General features: G+C 45.1%; 1 protein-coding gene across 1 annotated transcript; it reads right to left on the bottom strand.

The window, feature by feature from the left end:
- Positions 1-10,393: 10,393 nt before the first annotated feature.
- On the bottom strand, positions 10,394-15,749 carry LOC127666144 (cytochrome P450 2J2-like). Its single transcript, XM_052158890.1, has 5 exons — positions 15,497-15,749; positions 14,781-14,922; positions 13,922-14,109; positions 11,310-11,451; positions 10,394-11,207 (listed from the first exon to the last, which is right to left on the bottom strand). The coding sequence occupies exons 1-5, from the start codon at positions 15,659-15,661 to the stop codon at positions 11,002-11,004; spliced, it is 843 nt and encodes a 280-aa protein (XP_052014850.1). The 5' UTR covers positions 15,662-15,749; the 3' UTR covers positions 10,394-11,001.
- Between the last annotated feature and the right edge of the window lie 2,715 nt (positions 15,750-18,464).

Below are 18,464 nucleotides of genomic sequence, written 5' to 3'. Positions count from 1 at the left end.
AGACATAGACTAACAGAGTAGATTTGTAACAAGACCCAACATTTTGCTGCATACAGGAAATGCATCTCATTGTCAAAGACAAACACTACCTCAAAGTAAAAGGCTGGAAAATTGTTTTCCAAGCAAATGGTCCCAGGAAACAAGCTGGAGTAGCCATTCTAATATCCAATAAAATAGACTCTCAACCAAAAGTCATCAAAAAAGACACAGAAGGACACTTTATACTCATCAATCTACCAGGAAGAGCTCTCAATTTTGAACATCTATGCCCCAAATATAAGGGCACCCTCATTTGTAAAGGAAACTTTCATAATGCTTAAAGCACACATCACACCCCACACAATAATTGTGGGTGACTTCAACACCCCACTCTCCTCAATGGACAGATCAGGGAAACACAAACTAAATAGAGACACAGTGAAACTAACAGAAGTTTTGTACCAAATGGATCTAATAGATATCTATAGAACATTTCATCCTAAATCAAAAGAATATACCTTCTCAGCACCTCATGGTACCTTCTCCAAAACTGACCATATAATTGGCCACAAAACAGACCTCAACAGATATAAGAAGATTGAACTAATTCCATGCCTTCTATCAGATCACTATGGATTAAGGGTGGTCTTCAATAGCAACAAAAACAACAGAAAACCCACATACACATGGAAGCTAAACAGTGCTCTACTCAATGATACTTTGGTCAAGGAAGAAAAAAGGAAAGAAATCAAAACCTTTTTAGAATTTAATGAAAATGAAGGCACAACATACCCAAATTTATGGGACACAATGAAAGCAGTGCTAAGAGGAAAATGCATAGCTCTGAGTGCCTACAAAAAGAAGCTGGAGAGAGAGCATACACTAGCAGCTTAATGGCACAAATGAAAGCTTTAGAACAGAAAGAAGCTAATACACCCAAGAGGAGTAGAAGGCAGGAAATCATCAAACTCAGGGCTGAAATCAATCAAGGTAAAACAAAAAGAACTATACAAAGAATCAACAAAACCAGGAGCTGGTTCTTTAATCAACAACATAGATAAACCTTTAGCCAGACTAACCAGAGGGCACAGAGACAGTATCCAAACTAACTAAATCAGAAATGAAAAGGGAGAAACAACAACAGAAACTGAGGAAATTAAAAAAAAAAAATTATCATATCCTACTACAAAAGCCTATACTCAACACAACTGGAAAATATGGATGAAATGGACAACTTCCTAGACAGATATCAACTACCAAAATTTAATCAGGATTAGATAGACCATCTAAATGGTTCCATAACCCCTAAAGAAATAGAAGTGGTCATTGCCAGTCTCCCAACCAAAAAAAAAAAAAAAAAAAAAAAAAAAAAAAAAACACAGGACCTGATGATTTTAGTGCAGAATTCTATCAGACCTTCAAAGGAGACCTAATACCAATACTCTTCAATCTATTCCACAAAATAGAAACAGAAGGAACATTACCCAACTCATTTTGTGAAGCCACAATTTCGCTGATACCAAAACCACACAAAGATCCAACAAAGAAAGAAAACCTTAGAACAATTTCATTTATGAATATCAATGCAAAAATACTCAATAAAATTCTTGCCAAAAAAAAAAAAAAATCTTGCCAACGGAATCTAAGAACACATCAAAACGATCATTCAGCATGATCAAGTAGGCTTCATCCCAGGGATGCAGGAATGGTTCAGTATACGGAAATCTGTCAATGTAATCCACTACATATACAAACTCAAAGAAAAAAAACACATGGTAATTTTACTAGATGCTGAAAAAGCATTTGACAAAATTCAGCATCCTTTCATGTTAAAGGTCTTGGAAAGAACAGGAATTCAAGGCCCATACTTAAACATAATAAAAGCAATATATAGCAAACCAGAAGCCAGGATAAAACTAAATGGAGAGAAACTTGAAGCAATCCCACTAAAATCAGGGACTAGACAAGACTTCCCTCTCTCTCCATATTTATTCAATATAGTACTTGAAGTTCTAGCTAGAGCAATTAGACAACATAAGGAGGCCAAAGGGATACAAATTGGAAAGGAAGAAGTCAAATTATTACTATTTGCAGATGATATGATAGTATAAGTAAGCAACCCAAAAAACTCCACCAGAGAACTCCTATGGCTGATAAACAACTTCAGCAAAGTGGCTGGATATAAAATTAACTCAAGCAAATTAGTAGCCTTCCTATACACAAAAGATAAACAGGCTGAGAAAGAAATTAGGGAAATGACACCCTTCATAATAGCCACAAACAATATAAAGTATCTTGGTGTGACTCTAACCAAACAAGTGAAAGGTCTGTATGACAGGAACTTCAAGTCTTTGAAGAAAGAAATCCAAGAAGACCTCAGAAAATGGAAAAATCTTCCATGCTCTTGGATTGGCAGAATTAATATAGTTAAAATGGCCATCTTGCCAAAAGTGACATACAGATTCAATGTAATCCCATTCAAAATCCCAACTCAATTCTTCATAGAGTTAGAAAGAGCAATTCTCAAATTTATCTAGAATAACAAAAACAACAACAAAAAAAAAAAAAAAAAAAAAAAACCAGGAAAGCAAAAACTATCCTCAACAGTAAAAGAACTTCTGGGGGAATCAGTATCCCCAACCTTAAGCACTACTACAGAGCAATTGTGTTAAGAACTGCATGGTATCGGTACAGTGACAGGCAAGTAGATCAATGGAATAGAAATGAAGACCCAGAAATGAACCTACATACCTATGGTCACTTGATCTTTGACAAAGGAGCTAAAACCATCCAGTGGAAAAAAGATAGCCTTTTCAACAAATGGTGCTAGTTCAACTGGAGGTCAGCATGCAGAAGAATGCAAATTGATCCATTCTAATCTCCTTGTTCTAAGCTTAAGCTCAACAGGATCAAGCCTCCAAACACACTGAAACTAACATAAAAGAAACTGGGGAAGACATGGGCACAGGGGAAAATTTCCTGAACCAAACACCAATAGCTTATGCTCTAAGATCAAGAATTGACAAATGGGACCTCATAAAATTACTGAGTTTCTGTAAGGCAAAGGACATTGTCAAAAGAACAAAATGGCAGCCAACAAATTGGGAAAAGATCTTGACCAACCCTACATCTGACAGAGGGCTTAAATCTAACATATACAAAGAACTCAAGAAGGTAGACTCCAGAGAGCCAAATAACCCCATTAAAAAATGTGGTACAGAACCTTGCAGTGGTGGTGCATGCCTTTAATCCCAGCACTTGGGAGGCAGAGGCAGGGGAATTTCTGAGTTCAAAGCCAGCCTGGTCCACAGAGTGAGATCCAAGACAGACAGGGCTACACAGAGAAAATGAGAGACCCCAAATCAATGTTTTTAGACCCCTAAACAACTATCCCAGCACAGAGTAAGTTGTTTTTCTGCTTTCAGCTTAAAAAAGATAGCCCACCGGGTTCTAATGTTTAACTCTACAATGCTCCAAGGACACTTGCTCCAGATACTCTCTAACCTTCCTTAAGGCATAAACTATTGTTTGACTTCCTCATTCTGTACTTCCTCATTCCATGCATAATTTGTCCTCCACCCCTTGTCTTGTGATTTTTCCCCCTTTAAATACCCCTGACTTCAGTTGCACGGGGTCCTCAGTCCTCTACCCCTGTATGGCTATGGAACCCAGAATTCTGGAAATAAAGAAATCCTCATGCTATTGCATCAAAACTGTTTCTTGAGAGTGATTTGGGTGTCACCTTCCAAGGTGTGGGGTGCTGGGGCACCCTCGGTTTTGGGGGGTCTTACAAAACCCTGTCTTGAAAAATCAAAAAAAAAGAAAAATAGCCAGGCAGTGGTGGCATATGCCTGTAATCCCAGCATTCTGTGAGGCAGAGGCAGGCAGATTTCTGACTTTGAGGCCAGCCTGATCTATAGAGTGAGTTCCAGATCAGCCAGGGGACTATATATAGAAACCCTGTCTCAAAAAAAAAAAAAAAAAAAAAGACAAAAAAAATGGGGTACAGAGCTAAACAATGAATTTTCACCTGAGGAATATCGAATGGCAGAGAAACACCTAAAGAAATGTTCAACATCCTTAGTCATCAGGGAAATACAAATCAAAACAATCCTAAGATTTTACCTCACACCATTCAGAATGGCTAAGATCAAAAACTCAGGAGAAAACAGGTGCTGGAGAGGATGTGGAGAAAGAGGAACACTCCTCCACTACTGGTGGTGTCGCAAGCTGGTACAACCACTCTGGAAATCAGTCTGGCGGTTCCTCAGAAAACTGGGCATGATACTACCGGAGGACCTTGCTATACCACTCCTGGGCATATACCCAGAGAATTCCCCAGCATGTAATAAGGATACGTGCTCCACTCTGTTCAAACAGCCCTTTTTATAATAGTCAGAAGCTGGAAAGAACCCAGATGTCCCTCAACAAAGGAATGGATACAGAAAATGTGGTATTGAGAGACCCCCAACTCAATGTTTTTAGACCTCTAAACAACTAGTCCAGCACAGAGTAACTTGTTTTTCTGCTTTCAGCTTGAGAAAGATAACCCACCCTGTTCTAGTTCCAATGTTTAATTATACAATGCCTCAAGGACATTTGTTCCAGATAATTTCTAACCTTCCTTAAGGCATAAACTACTGCCTGACTTCCTCATTCTGTACTTCCCCATTCCATGCATGTTTTGTCCTCCACCCCTTGCCTTGTGAATTGTGTCCTCCAACCCTTGTCTTGTGATTTTTCCCCTTTAAATACCCCTGACTTCAGTTGCACGGGGTCCACAGTCCTCTAAACCTGCACGGTGTATGGCTGTGGAACCCAGAATTCTGGAATAAGGAAATCCTCATGTTATTGCATCAAGACCGTTTCTCTCAAGTGATTTGGGTGTCGCCTTCCAAGGCGTGGGGTTCTGGGGCACCCTCGGTTTTTGGGGGGTCTTACATTTTCTTGGTGCATTGGCCAGGAAGTGCGACTTTCGGAGAAAAAGAAAATGACAGAGAAGGAAGGAAGCTACAGAGAATCCTGGCTATAATAGTTAGAAAAAGCAGAAAAGGGAGACAGAAAAGGACCAGTGTGCATACTGTAAGGAGAGAGGCCACTGAGCCAGAGTGTGCCCTAACAAATAGAAGCCAGGAACAGGAATTCCCAGGTCTTAGGGAAAGTGCTACCAAATGGCAAACCCAGGTGTTAGCCCTGGGTGAAGACAATGACTAGGGGAGATGGGGTTTCTGACCACCTCCCCCAACCCAGGATAACTGTGGGAGTGAAAGAGAAACCCACTCAGTTCTTGGTGGACACAGGGGCTCAACACTCGGTCTTCCAAGCCAATGGCGTTGTTTCCAAGAAAAGATCTTGGGTCCAAGAAGCCACTGGCACCAAAATTTATTCATGGACTACCCGAAGAACAGCAGACCTAGGGATGGGGTGGGTAGCCCATTCATTTAGGGTCACCCCAGACTGTTCCTACTCTCTGTTGGAGTAAGACATACTCTCCAAAATGGGGAGGGGGGGCAGATATTCTTCCTGCCCAACGGGCTGCAGCTAACTGGCCCAAAAAGAGAGACTGACCCCTGCTGAAAGTCGCTACAGACTGGAGAAGTTCTCTCCATGATAGAAGCAGGTGCTGCTATGGTGGACAGCACAAATGTCATCTGGATAGAAGAATCTTTTTTTTTTAAGATTTATTTATTTATTGTTATAATATGTAAGTACACTGTAGCTGTCTTCAGACATACCAGAAGAGGGCATCTGATTTCTTTTTTACTTTTTCTTTTTTTGGGGGGGGGTTGTTTTTTTTTTTTTCCGAGACAGGGTTTCTCTGTGTAGCCCTGGCTGTCCTGGAACTCACTCTGTAGACCAGGCTGGCCTCAAACTCAGAAATCCACCTGCCTCTGCCTCCCAAAGTGCTGGGATTACAGGCGTGTGCCACCACCGCCCGACTGCATCTGATTTCATTACGTATGATTGTGAGCCACCATGTGGTTGCTGGGATTTGAACTCAGGACCTTTGGAAGAGCAGTTAGTGTTCTTACCCGCTGAGCCATCTCTCCAGCCTCTGGGTAGAAGAATCTTTACCCCCTGGCACATCAATGCAGAAAGCTCGTTGCCTCACCAAGACCTTGGAACTTGGAACCAGCAAGAAAATCAACATCCACACGGATAACAGGTATGCCTTTGCCACAGCCCACATCCACGGGGATATATGCCAAGAGGACTGCTCACATCAGAGGAAACCAACAAGAAATCTTGGACTTCTTACATGTCCTAATGAAGCCAGCCACTGTGAGTATTCACTGCCCAGGACGTCCAAAGGGAAAAGGCTAAATGGGCAACAACCAGGCAGAGCAAATGGCTCCAGCAATGGATATGCAGGAGCCTATACTGATTATGGGTCTGTAAGAGACACCCATTGGGAAATGGGACAAAATTAAGGAACAGCCTCACTTAAAAAAGGTCTGAGATTGCTGGCCACCCTACCAACTATTACCAAGAGAAGGTGCACACAAGAAGGGAGAACCATACTCCCCAGAAAGTAAGCCAAAGACTCACTAGGCCAAATGCACAGAAGGATTCATTTAGCAGATTAAAAAAAAAACCTTGTCCTGGCAGATAAGGGACCAAACGTATATATTTATGACTCAGGTTTTAGGCTAGAGAGATAATAGAACAGTTTAAGATATGCCAGCAAGTAAATGCTTATGCAGTAAAGAGTAAACAGGGCAAAAGACCTAGAAGAGAACAACCTAGAGTATATTAAGAGATTTTATACAAGCTAAGGCAGGAGAATATGGTTATGAATACCTTCTAGCATTTATAGATACTTTCTCTAGATGAGGTGAGACTTTCCCCAGTAAGCAGGAAACAGCTGCCAGGGTTAGAAAAAATTTTCCGAGTTTCAGATTGCCCGACGTAATTGGATCAGATAATCGCTCTGTTTTTGTTTCTAAGGTAAGTGAGAAATTGAGAGATATTGGGGACTAATTGGAAACATCATTGGACTACTGTCCCCAGGGCACAAGGCAGGTAGAGAAAATAAACAAAACCCTATATGAGACCTTAACTAAATTGACCTTGGAGACTCGTTCAGGCTGGGTGGTGCCTCTCCCCTTGTTTCTAAAGAGCCCCTACTATTTTAACCTGACGCCCCTAGAGGTCTTCCTTGATACCCAACTCCTTTTGTGTTCACTGGGCCCTCCCAGGAGGTGTCCCACAATATTAGATTTTCCTTAAATGTTCCAGGCATGCCAGAGACTCCTCACTGCTTCCATATAGGTGACTGGATCTGTATAAGAAGGCTTCAGGAACTGTTGCTGAAACCCTGATGAAAGAAACCCTCACCAAATTGACCACAGAGGCTGGTGTTAATGATTAAATAGCTCTCCTACCCTTTGTGCTCTTCAGGCCTTTGTTTTCTAGGCTCATGGTGCCCGAGTGGGTGAGGCAGCGGAAGCAGCTCCAGGAGGCCTACTCAGGAGGAAGAGACTTGCAAGTCCCATGTCGCTTCCAACTTGGAGATTTGGTCTACGTTAGATACCACCGTGCAGAAAATCTTGAGACTCGGTAGAATTGTACTCTTGACCACCCTGCTTTCTGTTTTGATGAGACCTTTAGTAATTTTGCTCCTGTTGCTTACAGTTGGGCCTTGCATAATTAATAGGTTTATGTTTATTGCTTTTGTTAGAGAATGAGTGAGTGCAGTCCAGATCATAACACTTATATAGCCGGGTGGTGGTGGCACATGCCTGTAATCACACACTCTGGGAGGCAGAGGCAGGCGGATTTCTGAGTTCGAGGCCAGCCTGGTCTACAGAGTGAGCTCCAGGACAGCCAGGGCTATACAGAGAAACCCTGTCTTGAAAAAAACAAATCCAAAAAAACAAAACAAAAGAAAACAAAACAAAACAAAACCCCCAAAACCATAACACTTAGATAACTGTAAGAGAGCCTTCTGAGCCAAGAGGAGGCTAACCTTTAAGTCTCCTAGTTCTAAGATTAGAACTCCTAACAAGAGAAGGAGGGGGGGAATGAGAGACCCTCCCCCGCAACTCAATGTTTTTAGACCTCTAAACAACTAGCCCAGCAAAGAGTAACTTGTTTTTCTGCTTTCAGCTTGAGAAAGATAGCCCACCCTATTCTAGTTCCAATGTTTAACTATACAAATGCCCCAAGGATGTTTGCTCCAGATAATCTCTAACCTTCCTTACTTCCTCATTCTGTACTTCCCCATTCCGTGCATGTTTTGTCCTCCACCCCTTGCCTTGTGAATTGTGTCCTCCAACCCTTGTCTTGTGATTTTTCCCCTTTAAATACCCCTGACTTCAGTTGCACGGGGTCCACAGTCCTCTAACCCTGCACAGTGTATGGCTGTGGAACCCAGAATTCTGGAATAAAGAAATCCTCATGTTATTGCATCGAGACCGTTTCTCGCAAGTGATTTGGGTGTCGCCTTCCGAGGCGTGGGGTTCTGGGGCACCCTCGGTTTTTGGGGGTCTTACAGTATATATACACAATGGAGTACTATTCAGCCATTAAAAACAATGAATTCATGAAATTCTTAGACAAATGGATGGAACTGGAGAATATCATCCTAAGTGAGGTAACCCAATCACAAAATAACTCTCATGGTATGCACTCACTGATGAGTGGATATTAGCCTAGAAGTTTGGAATACCCAAGACACAATTCATATAACAAATAAAGCCCAAGAAGAAGGAAGGAGAGGCCCCTGGTCCTAAAAAGGCTCAGTGGAGCAGTTTAGGGGAATACCAGGACAGAGAAGCAGAAAGGGGTGGATTGGGGAACAGGGGGAGGGATCCAGGAAAGGGGAAATCATTTGAAATGTAAATGAAGAGTTTATTGAATAAAAAAATCTGTTTTAAAGTGAAATTTAAAATAAAACATTATTATTAAATAATAATAATAAAACAAAAGAAATTTCAATGACCCTAGAAAGTTCCCTCATTTAAAAATTATTTTTATGCTTTTATTTTATGTATATTGTTTTGCCTGTATGTGTGTCTGTGCACCATGGTGCCTATGGAGGTGAGAAAAGGATATCCGAGTCCCTGCAACTAGAGTTACAGATGGTTTTGAGCCACCGTGTGGGTTCTGGGAATTAAACCTAGGTTCTCTGGGAAGAGCAGTTGTTGTGGAGAGTCCACCAGAAAACACTTAGACACAGTTGAGAGGCCATTGAAAATCTTTATCCCAGCTGGCTGGGAGTACACTCAGGTACTCAGAGACCAGAGACCTAGGTGTAGCCCCAAGTGGCCACAGCATGGGGTGTTTGTAGGCAAAAAAAAAAAAAAAAAAAAAAAAAAAAGGACATCGGGATAATTTGCAGAAGCAAGCAGTTTATCAGAAGCTAAGATAAGCAGTTAGCTGGGGAGGGTTCTTCACAAGCAGGCAGAAACTAAGATAAACTAGGGCATCTTGTCCTTCAGGTTCCTAGAACAAAGTTTAGTAATTTTCCATGGGATTCTCTATCAGAGACCAAACTCTAGTTAAACCTGAAATGGCCTCAAGCAAAACAAACAAACAAACAAACCAAGAAGGAGGAGGCTCTGCACTGCCTTTCACTGTCACACAGTAAGAACTCTTTAACCACTGATTTATCTTTCCAGTCTGTACTCATGAATTTTCTAATAGTCAACCCTATTCCTAAACCTTAGCCACTATTTACCTTTCATTAAAAAATTACTTATCTGTTTTACTCTTTCAAAAAGTAGCATAAAAATTGAATCAAACAATTCACATTCATCCAAGCATATATTAATTTCTCTGGATGAAAATGCTGACATGGCCATGCGTGGTGGCGCACGCCTGTAATCCCAGCACGCTGGGAGGCAGAGGCAGGAGGATTTCTGAGTTAAAGGCCAGCCTGGTCTACAGAGTGAGTTCCAGGACAGCCAGGGCTACACAGAGAAACACTGTCTCGAAAAACCAAAAAAAAAAAAAAAAAAAAAAAAAAGAAAGGAAGGAAGAAAGGAAGGAAGGAAGGAAGGAAGGAAGGAAGAAAAGAAAAGAAAAGAAAGGAAAGGAAGGAAAGAAAGGAAGGAGGGAAGAAAGAAAGAAAGAAAGAAAGAAAGAAAGAAAGAAAGAAAGAAAGAAAGAAAGAAAGAAAGAAAATGCTGACATGATGGTTGGGGTTGTGGTGCAATGCCTAATTTCACACACACACACACACACACACACACAAAAACCAGCCAAATTCTTTCCACTATTTTACCATTTGTGGTGATGATATAGACGCGGCAAGATTATTATATGTAAACACTGTAGCAGTCCCCAGAGGTGTGTGAAAGCTCTTGATTCTGTGCAACAAGTTCTTGGGTGTCAGAGTTTGGTTTTTAGGAATTTAGCAGGTATGTGGTGGCTTCTCGTTTTTATTATAACTTCCACTTAACACAAATAATTCTCTTTTCAATAAGATTTATTTGGAGATACAATATTTCAAAGCATTCCAACTGTTTTAGGGAAAGTAAAGCTAGGGTTCTTGATGGACATTTTTATAGAAATAGTTATTTAGATTATACATTTAGGTACTTCTTCCCTATGGTCTGAAGATGGCAGGGAGGGGACAGAAAATGGTGTGTGTGCCTACCCCCACTCCCACCCCCACCCCTGCCCCACCAGTTACCAGTTCCCAGCATTTGCATGCACTGCTGTTTATAGTACTATGGGAAAGCATTTCCCTTAAATTTACTTGGCTACTACATTGTGACATTTGATTCCTCCCCCTGCCCCAAAATGAACCCTGTGAACTGATTCAAAGTCAAACTTTATCAAATGTTATAAAATCCTCCTCTGCCAAAGCATAATCATCTTACTCTAAGAAAGAAACTACTCAAATCCAGTTGGTTACTGTTGCAAGATCCTGCTACATCCATTTTCTGGGATTCCCATCAGAGCTAGTGTGAGAATTGTGGGCAGCTGAGCTAGGAAAAATCTGCTTCTTCCTAGTTCCTGAGTTTGAAGGCTGACAGATGGAAACCTTGTGTGTTGGGCACTGCAGTTACAGGCCTAGGGCTTCCTAGGGCTGAGACTGCTCAGGCGAAGCACTGCGCAGATCTTCTGGGGCTGAGGCTGCAGCGTACCACCAAACACATATTCCAGTCTGAGGCCCTGGCTCCCTTCTGGTAGTTGAAACTGAAAAGTCCTGAGGAGGGTCGCAAACATCAGGAAGAGCTCCATCCGGGCAAGCTGTTCCCCAGGACACACCCGATGCCCTGGAAGCAGAGGGAAAAGCCAAAGGAAAATGGGACTGTGTCTGTCCCAATAATCTTCCCACATACATATACCATTCCAGCGCCCAGCCCGGTTCCTAATACCTGCAGAGAAGGGCAGGAACGCCTCATTGGCCACAAAGTTTCCATCCTTGTCTAGGAAGTGGCCAGGGTTGAACTGGTGAGGGGTCTCCCAGCATTCAGGGTCATACAGCACAGAGGCCAGATTGGGCAAGATGATGGTTCCCTGCAGAGAAGGGCTGACATAGCTTAAGGAGGTTCAGACTGCTCAGTCCCCAGCCTTGGCCTGGAGCTAAAGCAACTCCAGGATATGGGTGGGGCGTGGCCCAAGTGCTCAGGACCCCAAGGGCCCTCCCTCCATGCTCACACCCATTAAGGAGCAGAGTTTCATACCTCTAGATTCAAGGCAGCCCACGATGGGTGGGGGAAGGAAAGAATAGAGAGAATAAAAAGGGGCAAAGAAAAATCAAGCATTGGAAAGACAGAAAATGTAGAGCCAGAGATAGACACTTGACTGGTTGGTTAGTAGTGGGGAGAGGAGACCCGAACTATGTCCTCCCTCACCTTCCCACTAACCACAGCCCTATCCTACCTAACCCTTAACTACCCTACAGCTCTAACCCCAGCATCCACTCTGCCTCACAAGTGAAGTGAATGAGTGACTAAAAAGAAGTCACACTGAGCAAATAGGACCAGGAAGGGTCAAAGGCTTCAGCCCAAATAAACTGTGCTCTTTTCCATGTGGACCCAGGGCTAACAAGAAACACTGTTAGCAGCTAGGGGAAATGCTCAGTGGTCCAGGACTTGCCTGTCTGCAAGGGCCCGAGTTTCATCCTGCAGTCTGGCACAGGAAGGAGGGAGACAGTGTGGGAGAGCAAGAAGGGAGGTAGCAAAAAGGCCAAGCAAAGAACAATAAGGATTAGTTAGGTCTTAGGACACTCAGCCTCAGGATTCTGGTGTCCAAGACCTCAGGATTCCTACCCTATGGGTTATTAACAATCCCACAGAATCAGGCCAAATGTCCCATGGCATCCAGGATTCAAGAAAGAGAATTTTAAGTTTAAAGCCAAAGTAAAACAAAAACTTCTGAAGAGTTTGAAGTCTGCATCCCAAACAAAAACTAAAGCATGCAGAAGAGAAGCTGAGCCAAAGGCTTCCAGTAGGTGTGTGCATTGTGGAGGGTGCTACACCGTCTGGGCTGAAGGTGCAGCCACTTGGACCAGTGAGACGCCCAGATCTGGCCACTCTGTGGCTTTACATGGGTGTTGGAAACGCACGTGTTTCTGCTCGTGCCTGAGTAAGCTGCACATTTTCCCATTACAGTGCAGAGAATTTCCCTGGGTCTTGGCCTGAGATTAATAGGCACATGCATTGTGACAGCCCCACCTGCCACTTAGTGTGGTGTTGGGGATAAACCCAGGGCTTCACTCACATGTAGAAAGCATGTACTCTACCACTAAGCCACACCTCAGCCAAATCAAAATCAATTCCTGTTCTTTTGAGTGTGAGCCTTAACCTTTAACAGCTGAGTTCTCTCTGAGCCAGCTCAGTAATTCTTAATAAAGAGGGGAGAAGGAGGCAAACATGAGAGATTAATTCCTCAGATAAAGAGACATTTGCTAGGAGGCTATAGTTGCTCATGCATCCCATTCCAAATGACATCTGGTGCCGTGGGAAGCACAGACTGATCTTAGTTCATAGAGCAGATTCAGAACGCCCCATATTCATTCATAAAAGCTAAACATGCCTTTCTCCTAGATTAAAGAACCATCTGGATCCTGGGGACCCTATTCTAGTCTGTCCTCAGGAAATGGCAGTTTGAGTTTCACCAACACATAGAATCCCTGAGCAGAGACAGCTTGAAGAGGGTCCATTGTGGGGGGTCCATTGCTGTCCCTGTCCCTCGGTTGCTAAAATGGTCTTGACTCAACAAAATCAGGACTCACCTGGGAGCCGGGCCTTGGGCTTGGTGGTGGGGGATTAGTCTGATTATGTTAACTGAGGTGTAAGACCTACCCATGACAGATAAGGATAGCATCGCTTCCTTTGCCTGTGTAAGAATAGAGAAAGCAAGCCTGGCACTAACACGCATGAACGGCTACATGACTCCCTTACATGTGTTCTACCACTCTCTGCTCCTCACTGTGAATAAAACATACCAATTCTCTCTAACTCCTGCTGCCTTAACTTTCCTGCAGTGAAGACCAGTGCCAGATCAAGTGCTCTTAACCACTGAGCCATCTCTCCAGCCCCTAGTTTTGGTTTTTGAGATAAGATTTCATGTAGTCTTTGCCTGGCCACCTGACCTTGACTATGTTGCTGAAAATGATCTTGAACTGATGTTTCTGCCTCTACTTCCTGAATTGTTGGATCTACTGCTAGCCTAACTTGTGTTTGCTGGTTTACTTTTGTATTCCTGGGTATTAAACCTAGGTACCCCCTGCACATGGTAGAACTACATGAAATATGTGTGGATAATAAACACTGGAACGAAGTTTCTTAAAACACCTCTCAAACACAGGAAACTTTAAGGTTATCAATCAATGGCTGTATTCTGTCATAACCACTGCCCCAAATGCCACAGACTAAATGACAGACAGCTGTCAGGTTGACAGAATCAGTAGCAAGCACCTGTGCTCGGAGGAGTGCTTTCTGCTGATGCTGGGTCTGGCACGGGCCTATCTCAGGCCACTTACCTTAGGCACGTAATAACCGTGCATCCAGGTGGAAGTCACACACTGACGCACCGCGCCCACAGCCACAACACTGCTAAGGCGCTGTACCTCATGGAGAACAGCGCGGGTGTAGGGTAGTCGCTCTCGATCCTCATAGCAGATGGTCTGTGCAGTTCCCAGCACCTCATCCAGCTCCTGCTGCACTCTCTCTGCAGATAGCTCAGTGAGGGTCTTGGGAAGATGTCTGTGGCCCAGCGTCCCCACACCACTCCTCCCCACTGCACGCGGCTATCCGGGTTTCCTACCTAGGGACAACAGCTAAAGTTCACAGCCCTAGGTCAGACCTCCAGCCCACCACCAACAGTTTCACAGGAGAGAGGATTTGCTTCTGCGTAAGGTTCATTCTGGAGGGAGATGTTATGAGAAGGGAAAAGACCTGGATGTGAGTCTCACAAACTAGTCTTCATTTACCTACTGTCTTCATTTGACTTATGAGGAAACAAAGGCTCTACAGAGAAGGTACTTTTGCCCTCCCAGAACTGGAGCTGGTTGCAGCCAGTTTGTTCCTTAGAGAACTCCAGATACTTTAGTTCCTTATCTTATCCTTACCCCAGGGCCTGGCACTCAGTAAGTGCTGAGTCATTACAGAATGAGTGAAGCCACGCCTTCCCAGTCACCAGTTCTGAGAGGAAGAAGGAGTTCCTAAGGTCATGTAGCAAGTCACAGTCTGGGGAGCTGAAATCCCTCCTGTCTGACTCAAATCTGCCACTGATCTCTCAGCCGCAGAGAAGAGAACGAGTCCTCCCCCATGCCCATAGAATTAGGGACTAACAGAAGGAAGGAGTTAGGCATAGGAGGAGTATAACTGAGAATCCCCTACCCTGGATGGCTCTGTGATGGACCAGGTATATGAGAGCCCAGTGCAGTGTGGTGGCCGTGGTGTCTGTGCCTCCCAGAAACAGGTCAATCACCACTTGGGTCAGGTTCTCCTCACTGAACGTGGAGACAGGGTCATCCTTGGCCTGGTGAGGATGAGGGAAGGAACAGCTCTGGCTCTAAGGGTTTCTTTTTTCTTTTCTTTCTTTCTTTTTTTTTTAAAAATTATTTATGTAATGTATATGAGTACATTGTAGCTGTCTTCAGACCTACCAAAAGAGGGCACCAGATCTCTTTACAGATGGTTGTGAGCCACCACGTGGTTGTTGGGAATTGAACTCAGGACCTCCGGAAGAGCAGTCAGTAATCTTAACCACTGAGCCATCTCTCCAGCCCTCTAAGAGTTTCCTGTAGCATAGACCAGGTGTCTTCCTAAGGTCTGACTTGCCCCAAGACTTGTAGGATCAGAGCTTTCTTGAGTGTGAGGCCCCCAGAGGAGGGCCTGAGTACCAGGACTGGATTGGTATCAGTAGGGGATGGCTATGGAGTTCTGCCCCCTGCATCTATACCGTCTTCTTTCCAGCCTATCATCTGTAGAGAAACCAGCTCTGGCCTGGAAAGACCCTTTCTTAGCCCACGTTTCAAGGTGCCCAAAAGTTTATAGAATGAGGCAAACACGAGAAATGGCTCACGGCTGAGGAGCGAGTGCCCCAGACTCACCCTGGTGATTTGTGACAGGTAGCAGCTGATGAAATCCTTGGGGGCCTCAGACGTTCTGAGCTTGTGCCTGAGGATTTCGTGGTGGATGAAGCCCCTCACAGCTTCGTGGTACTGAAATATCTTCTGGTGGGGCCCTGAGAGGTAGCGGAGGGCCCAGGGAAACATGTCATACAGCTGTGGAGAGAATGGCCCACTCAGGGCTTACTCCGGCACCAGTCCTGAGCAGAACAGCTGAGCACTGTACCAGGAACTCCAAAATAGACTGGGCCTGTGACTTAAGTCCCATGATCTAAGCATCAGCCTCCCCAAGAGCCAATTACCCGGCGCCATATAGTGCTGACAAAAGCTAGGCCAAGGCTGATGGCTTGAATTAGTTCCAGGAAGATGGGTTCCTCGGAGAGGAAGTGATGGCCAAACACCAGGGCCCCGATAACTCTCGCTGTGGATCGGATGATAGGGACCTGAGGATCGAAGGCGTTCCCTGTGAGGAGAGGGGAGGGCTGGATATGAGGAGGCACAGAAAGTTCTGTCTCAGGAGTCATCCAGCTTCAGACATCACCACTCCTCTATGTCATTCATTCTCACTCCTCATTCAAGCCCGTCAGATGCTTCCAACTCCTCCTGTGAGCCATGTTCTATGAAAGACGCTGTGTGAAGCAAGAAAAGCTGGTCACACACACTATGGTGCGGGCATGTTGCTGCTGGGAAGAACTAGCTATGCCTAGGACTGAGGAGGCCTTAAGACGGGAATTTCAGGTCTTTTGAGGCCTAAAAGGATGAGTATTGGTTCCCCAATGGAAAGGAAGGCTTGGGGCCTATGCAAGTCCAGAAGAGAAAGAAACCTGTGCAAAGGCAAGAAATAGAAAAGGCCCTAGGTGCTGTCTGAGAACACGTGCAGAACTATAGAGGAGGCGTCGAGGCTTTCCACTTAGGCATTTTTAGGTCTGTATCCACTCACCTTGGGGAAATTCCGAGTCAAAACCACTGGTACTGTTACTAGGCTTCAGTGACGTGACATCTCACACACACATGCGCACACATACACACGCACACACGCACACACGGGTTTATGCTTCTCTGCAGGGATGTGCATGAGTGTGGAGGAGCACAGGGATAGGCAGGCTTGCCCTGGCCCACTTGCTCTTACCCTGTTCCCTGTGAAACACCTCAGCCAGCTCTGCGGCCTCGTGCTGTAGCTGCAACTCTAATGCCTGCTTGCCAAGGCCTAGCTCTCGAAGAGTGGTCAGACAGAAGCGTCTCTGTTGTCGCCACGTAAGCCCATTGCTGCAGATAACACCTGAGTCCAAGGACGGAGAGGATGACCAGATGCCCCCACCCCTCGGATAAGTCCACCAGGCCTAGAGGGCAGACCCCCAAATAACCTTCCCACCTGCTCTGAACTGCTGCTCTGCCCAAGAGTAGAGGGCCATTGTGGGGTGGTGGCAAGTGAGTCCAGGGTCCTTAGGGTAAGCTCAGAGATACCTGTCCTTACACTCCAGCCTGACTCTGCATCGAGTCCCCACAGAAATGAAGAGTGAAAGAGACAACAAAGGCCTAAAAGGACAGGAGGGACAAGGCCCCTTCTGAGCTGGCACAGACGTGGGCCCTCTGAGGTATTCTGGATGACTTAGTCTCCAACACCTGAGGAAGTGAAAGCAGTTCCCATTCTAAAGATGAGCGCACTGGAAGTTGGAATGTGAAGCTGACTCATCCAGGACCAGGAAGCCAGGAAGGTGCTGATCAGGGCTTTTAAGTTGTCCGTTTTTAACATCTCCCCTCACGTGGAGGGGTTTGAGAATATCTTCCTGGTCCAGCCCTGTCTGTTCATAGTTCTAACAACTCTCGACACCTTGAGTACCCTGATATACAGCCAGCCGCCTTCCCTCCCTCACAGCACGAGCAGACTCACCTTTCTCTCCAAATAAGTCTCGGAAGAACGGAGTGAGGGGCCTCCCGGAGAACTGTTCTGAGTTGGAGACCAGGGCTTCCTTCACTGCACGGAAGCCGCTCAGTACCACAATGGGTGTAGAGCCCAACCACACCGTAAACACACTGCCGTGAGTCTGAGCCAGCTGTGGAGACACCGGGTATCCATCCCACAGCTCTGCTTCAACAGGTTCCCAGCCCCATTTGCTGTGATCGCCGTCTAGGTATGAATACCTCCTACCTTCCTGCAGCCAACACTCAACCTTTGCTATATGCTGGTACCAGGACCTCCGAAACCCATGACATCACATGGTGACAGTGCGACCTGTACACCTGTTGCCAAGGCAGCAGCCACCATATTCCCAGAATCCACTGGGCTCACCTTTACCTGTGACCACAGCACCATCCGTGTATATATAAGGAATGCTCTCTCTCTCTCTCTCTCTCTCTCTCTCTCTCTCTCTCTCTCTCCCTCCCCCTCTCCCTCTTTTCTTCCCACTGCATTCACACCCCTCAGTCCTGGGATGGGTATATTCCAGTATCGTGTGTGATAGAGACAGCTGCAGTTTCTTGGATGGGCTTCTTAGGTATTACCTGAACACACACACACACACTTCCCCCTCCCCCGACTTCCCACCCAGTCTTGAGACTATTTTCACAAGCCCTGTAAGCCCCTGCATTTGGCAGGTGCGGTAACTGAGGCTCAAAGCTTCTGAGCTGGCTAGGACGAGACCAGAACCTCCCCGTTCCAACCTATGGCTCTAAGTCTTCAACTTCCAAGATCCCTAAGCTGAGAGGATAGAGTTCTTCTGCCTATCTCTTTAGGGAATCATGTTGAGACCCCCGCTCCATACCTGGAACAGCATATTTGGGTGTAGCTGAAAGTTTAGTTGCCATAAATTCCCAAGGAGGGGGAAAGGGAATGGGCCGGGAGGAAGGTGGCTCCTTTTCCAGCACAAGGTGGCAAGCCTCAGGAACAGGAAGGAGCCAGCCAGGAGAGCCACCCCACTGAACAGAGAGAACATCCCTGCTGTCCTCTGCC

The sequence above is a fragment of the Apodemus sylvaticus genome, chromosome 15 (assembly GCF_947179515.1).
Source record: "Apodemus sylvaticus chromosome 15, mApoSyl1.1, whole genome shotgun sequence".
NCBI classification, from domain to species: domain Eukaryota; kingdom Metazoa; phylum Chordata; class Mammalia; order Rodentia; family Muridae; genus Apodemus; species Apodemus sylvaticus.
Note: the sequence above shows the minus strand (reverse complement) of the source record. Positions and strands in the feature narration are given on the sequence as shown.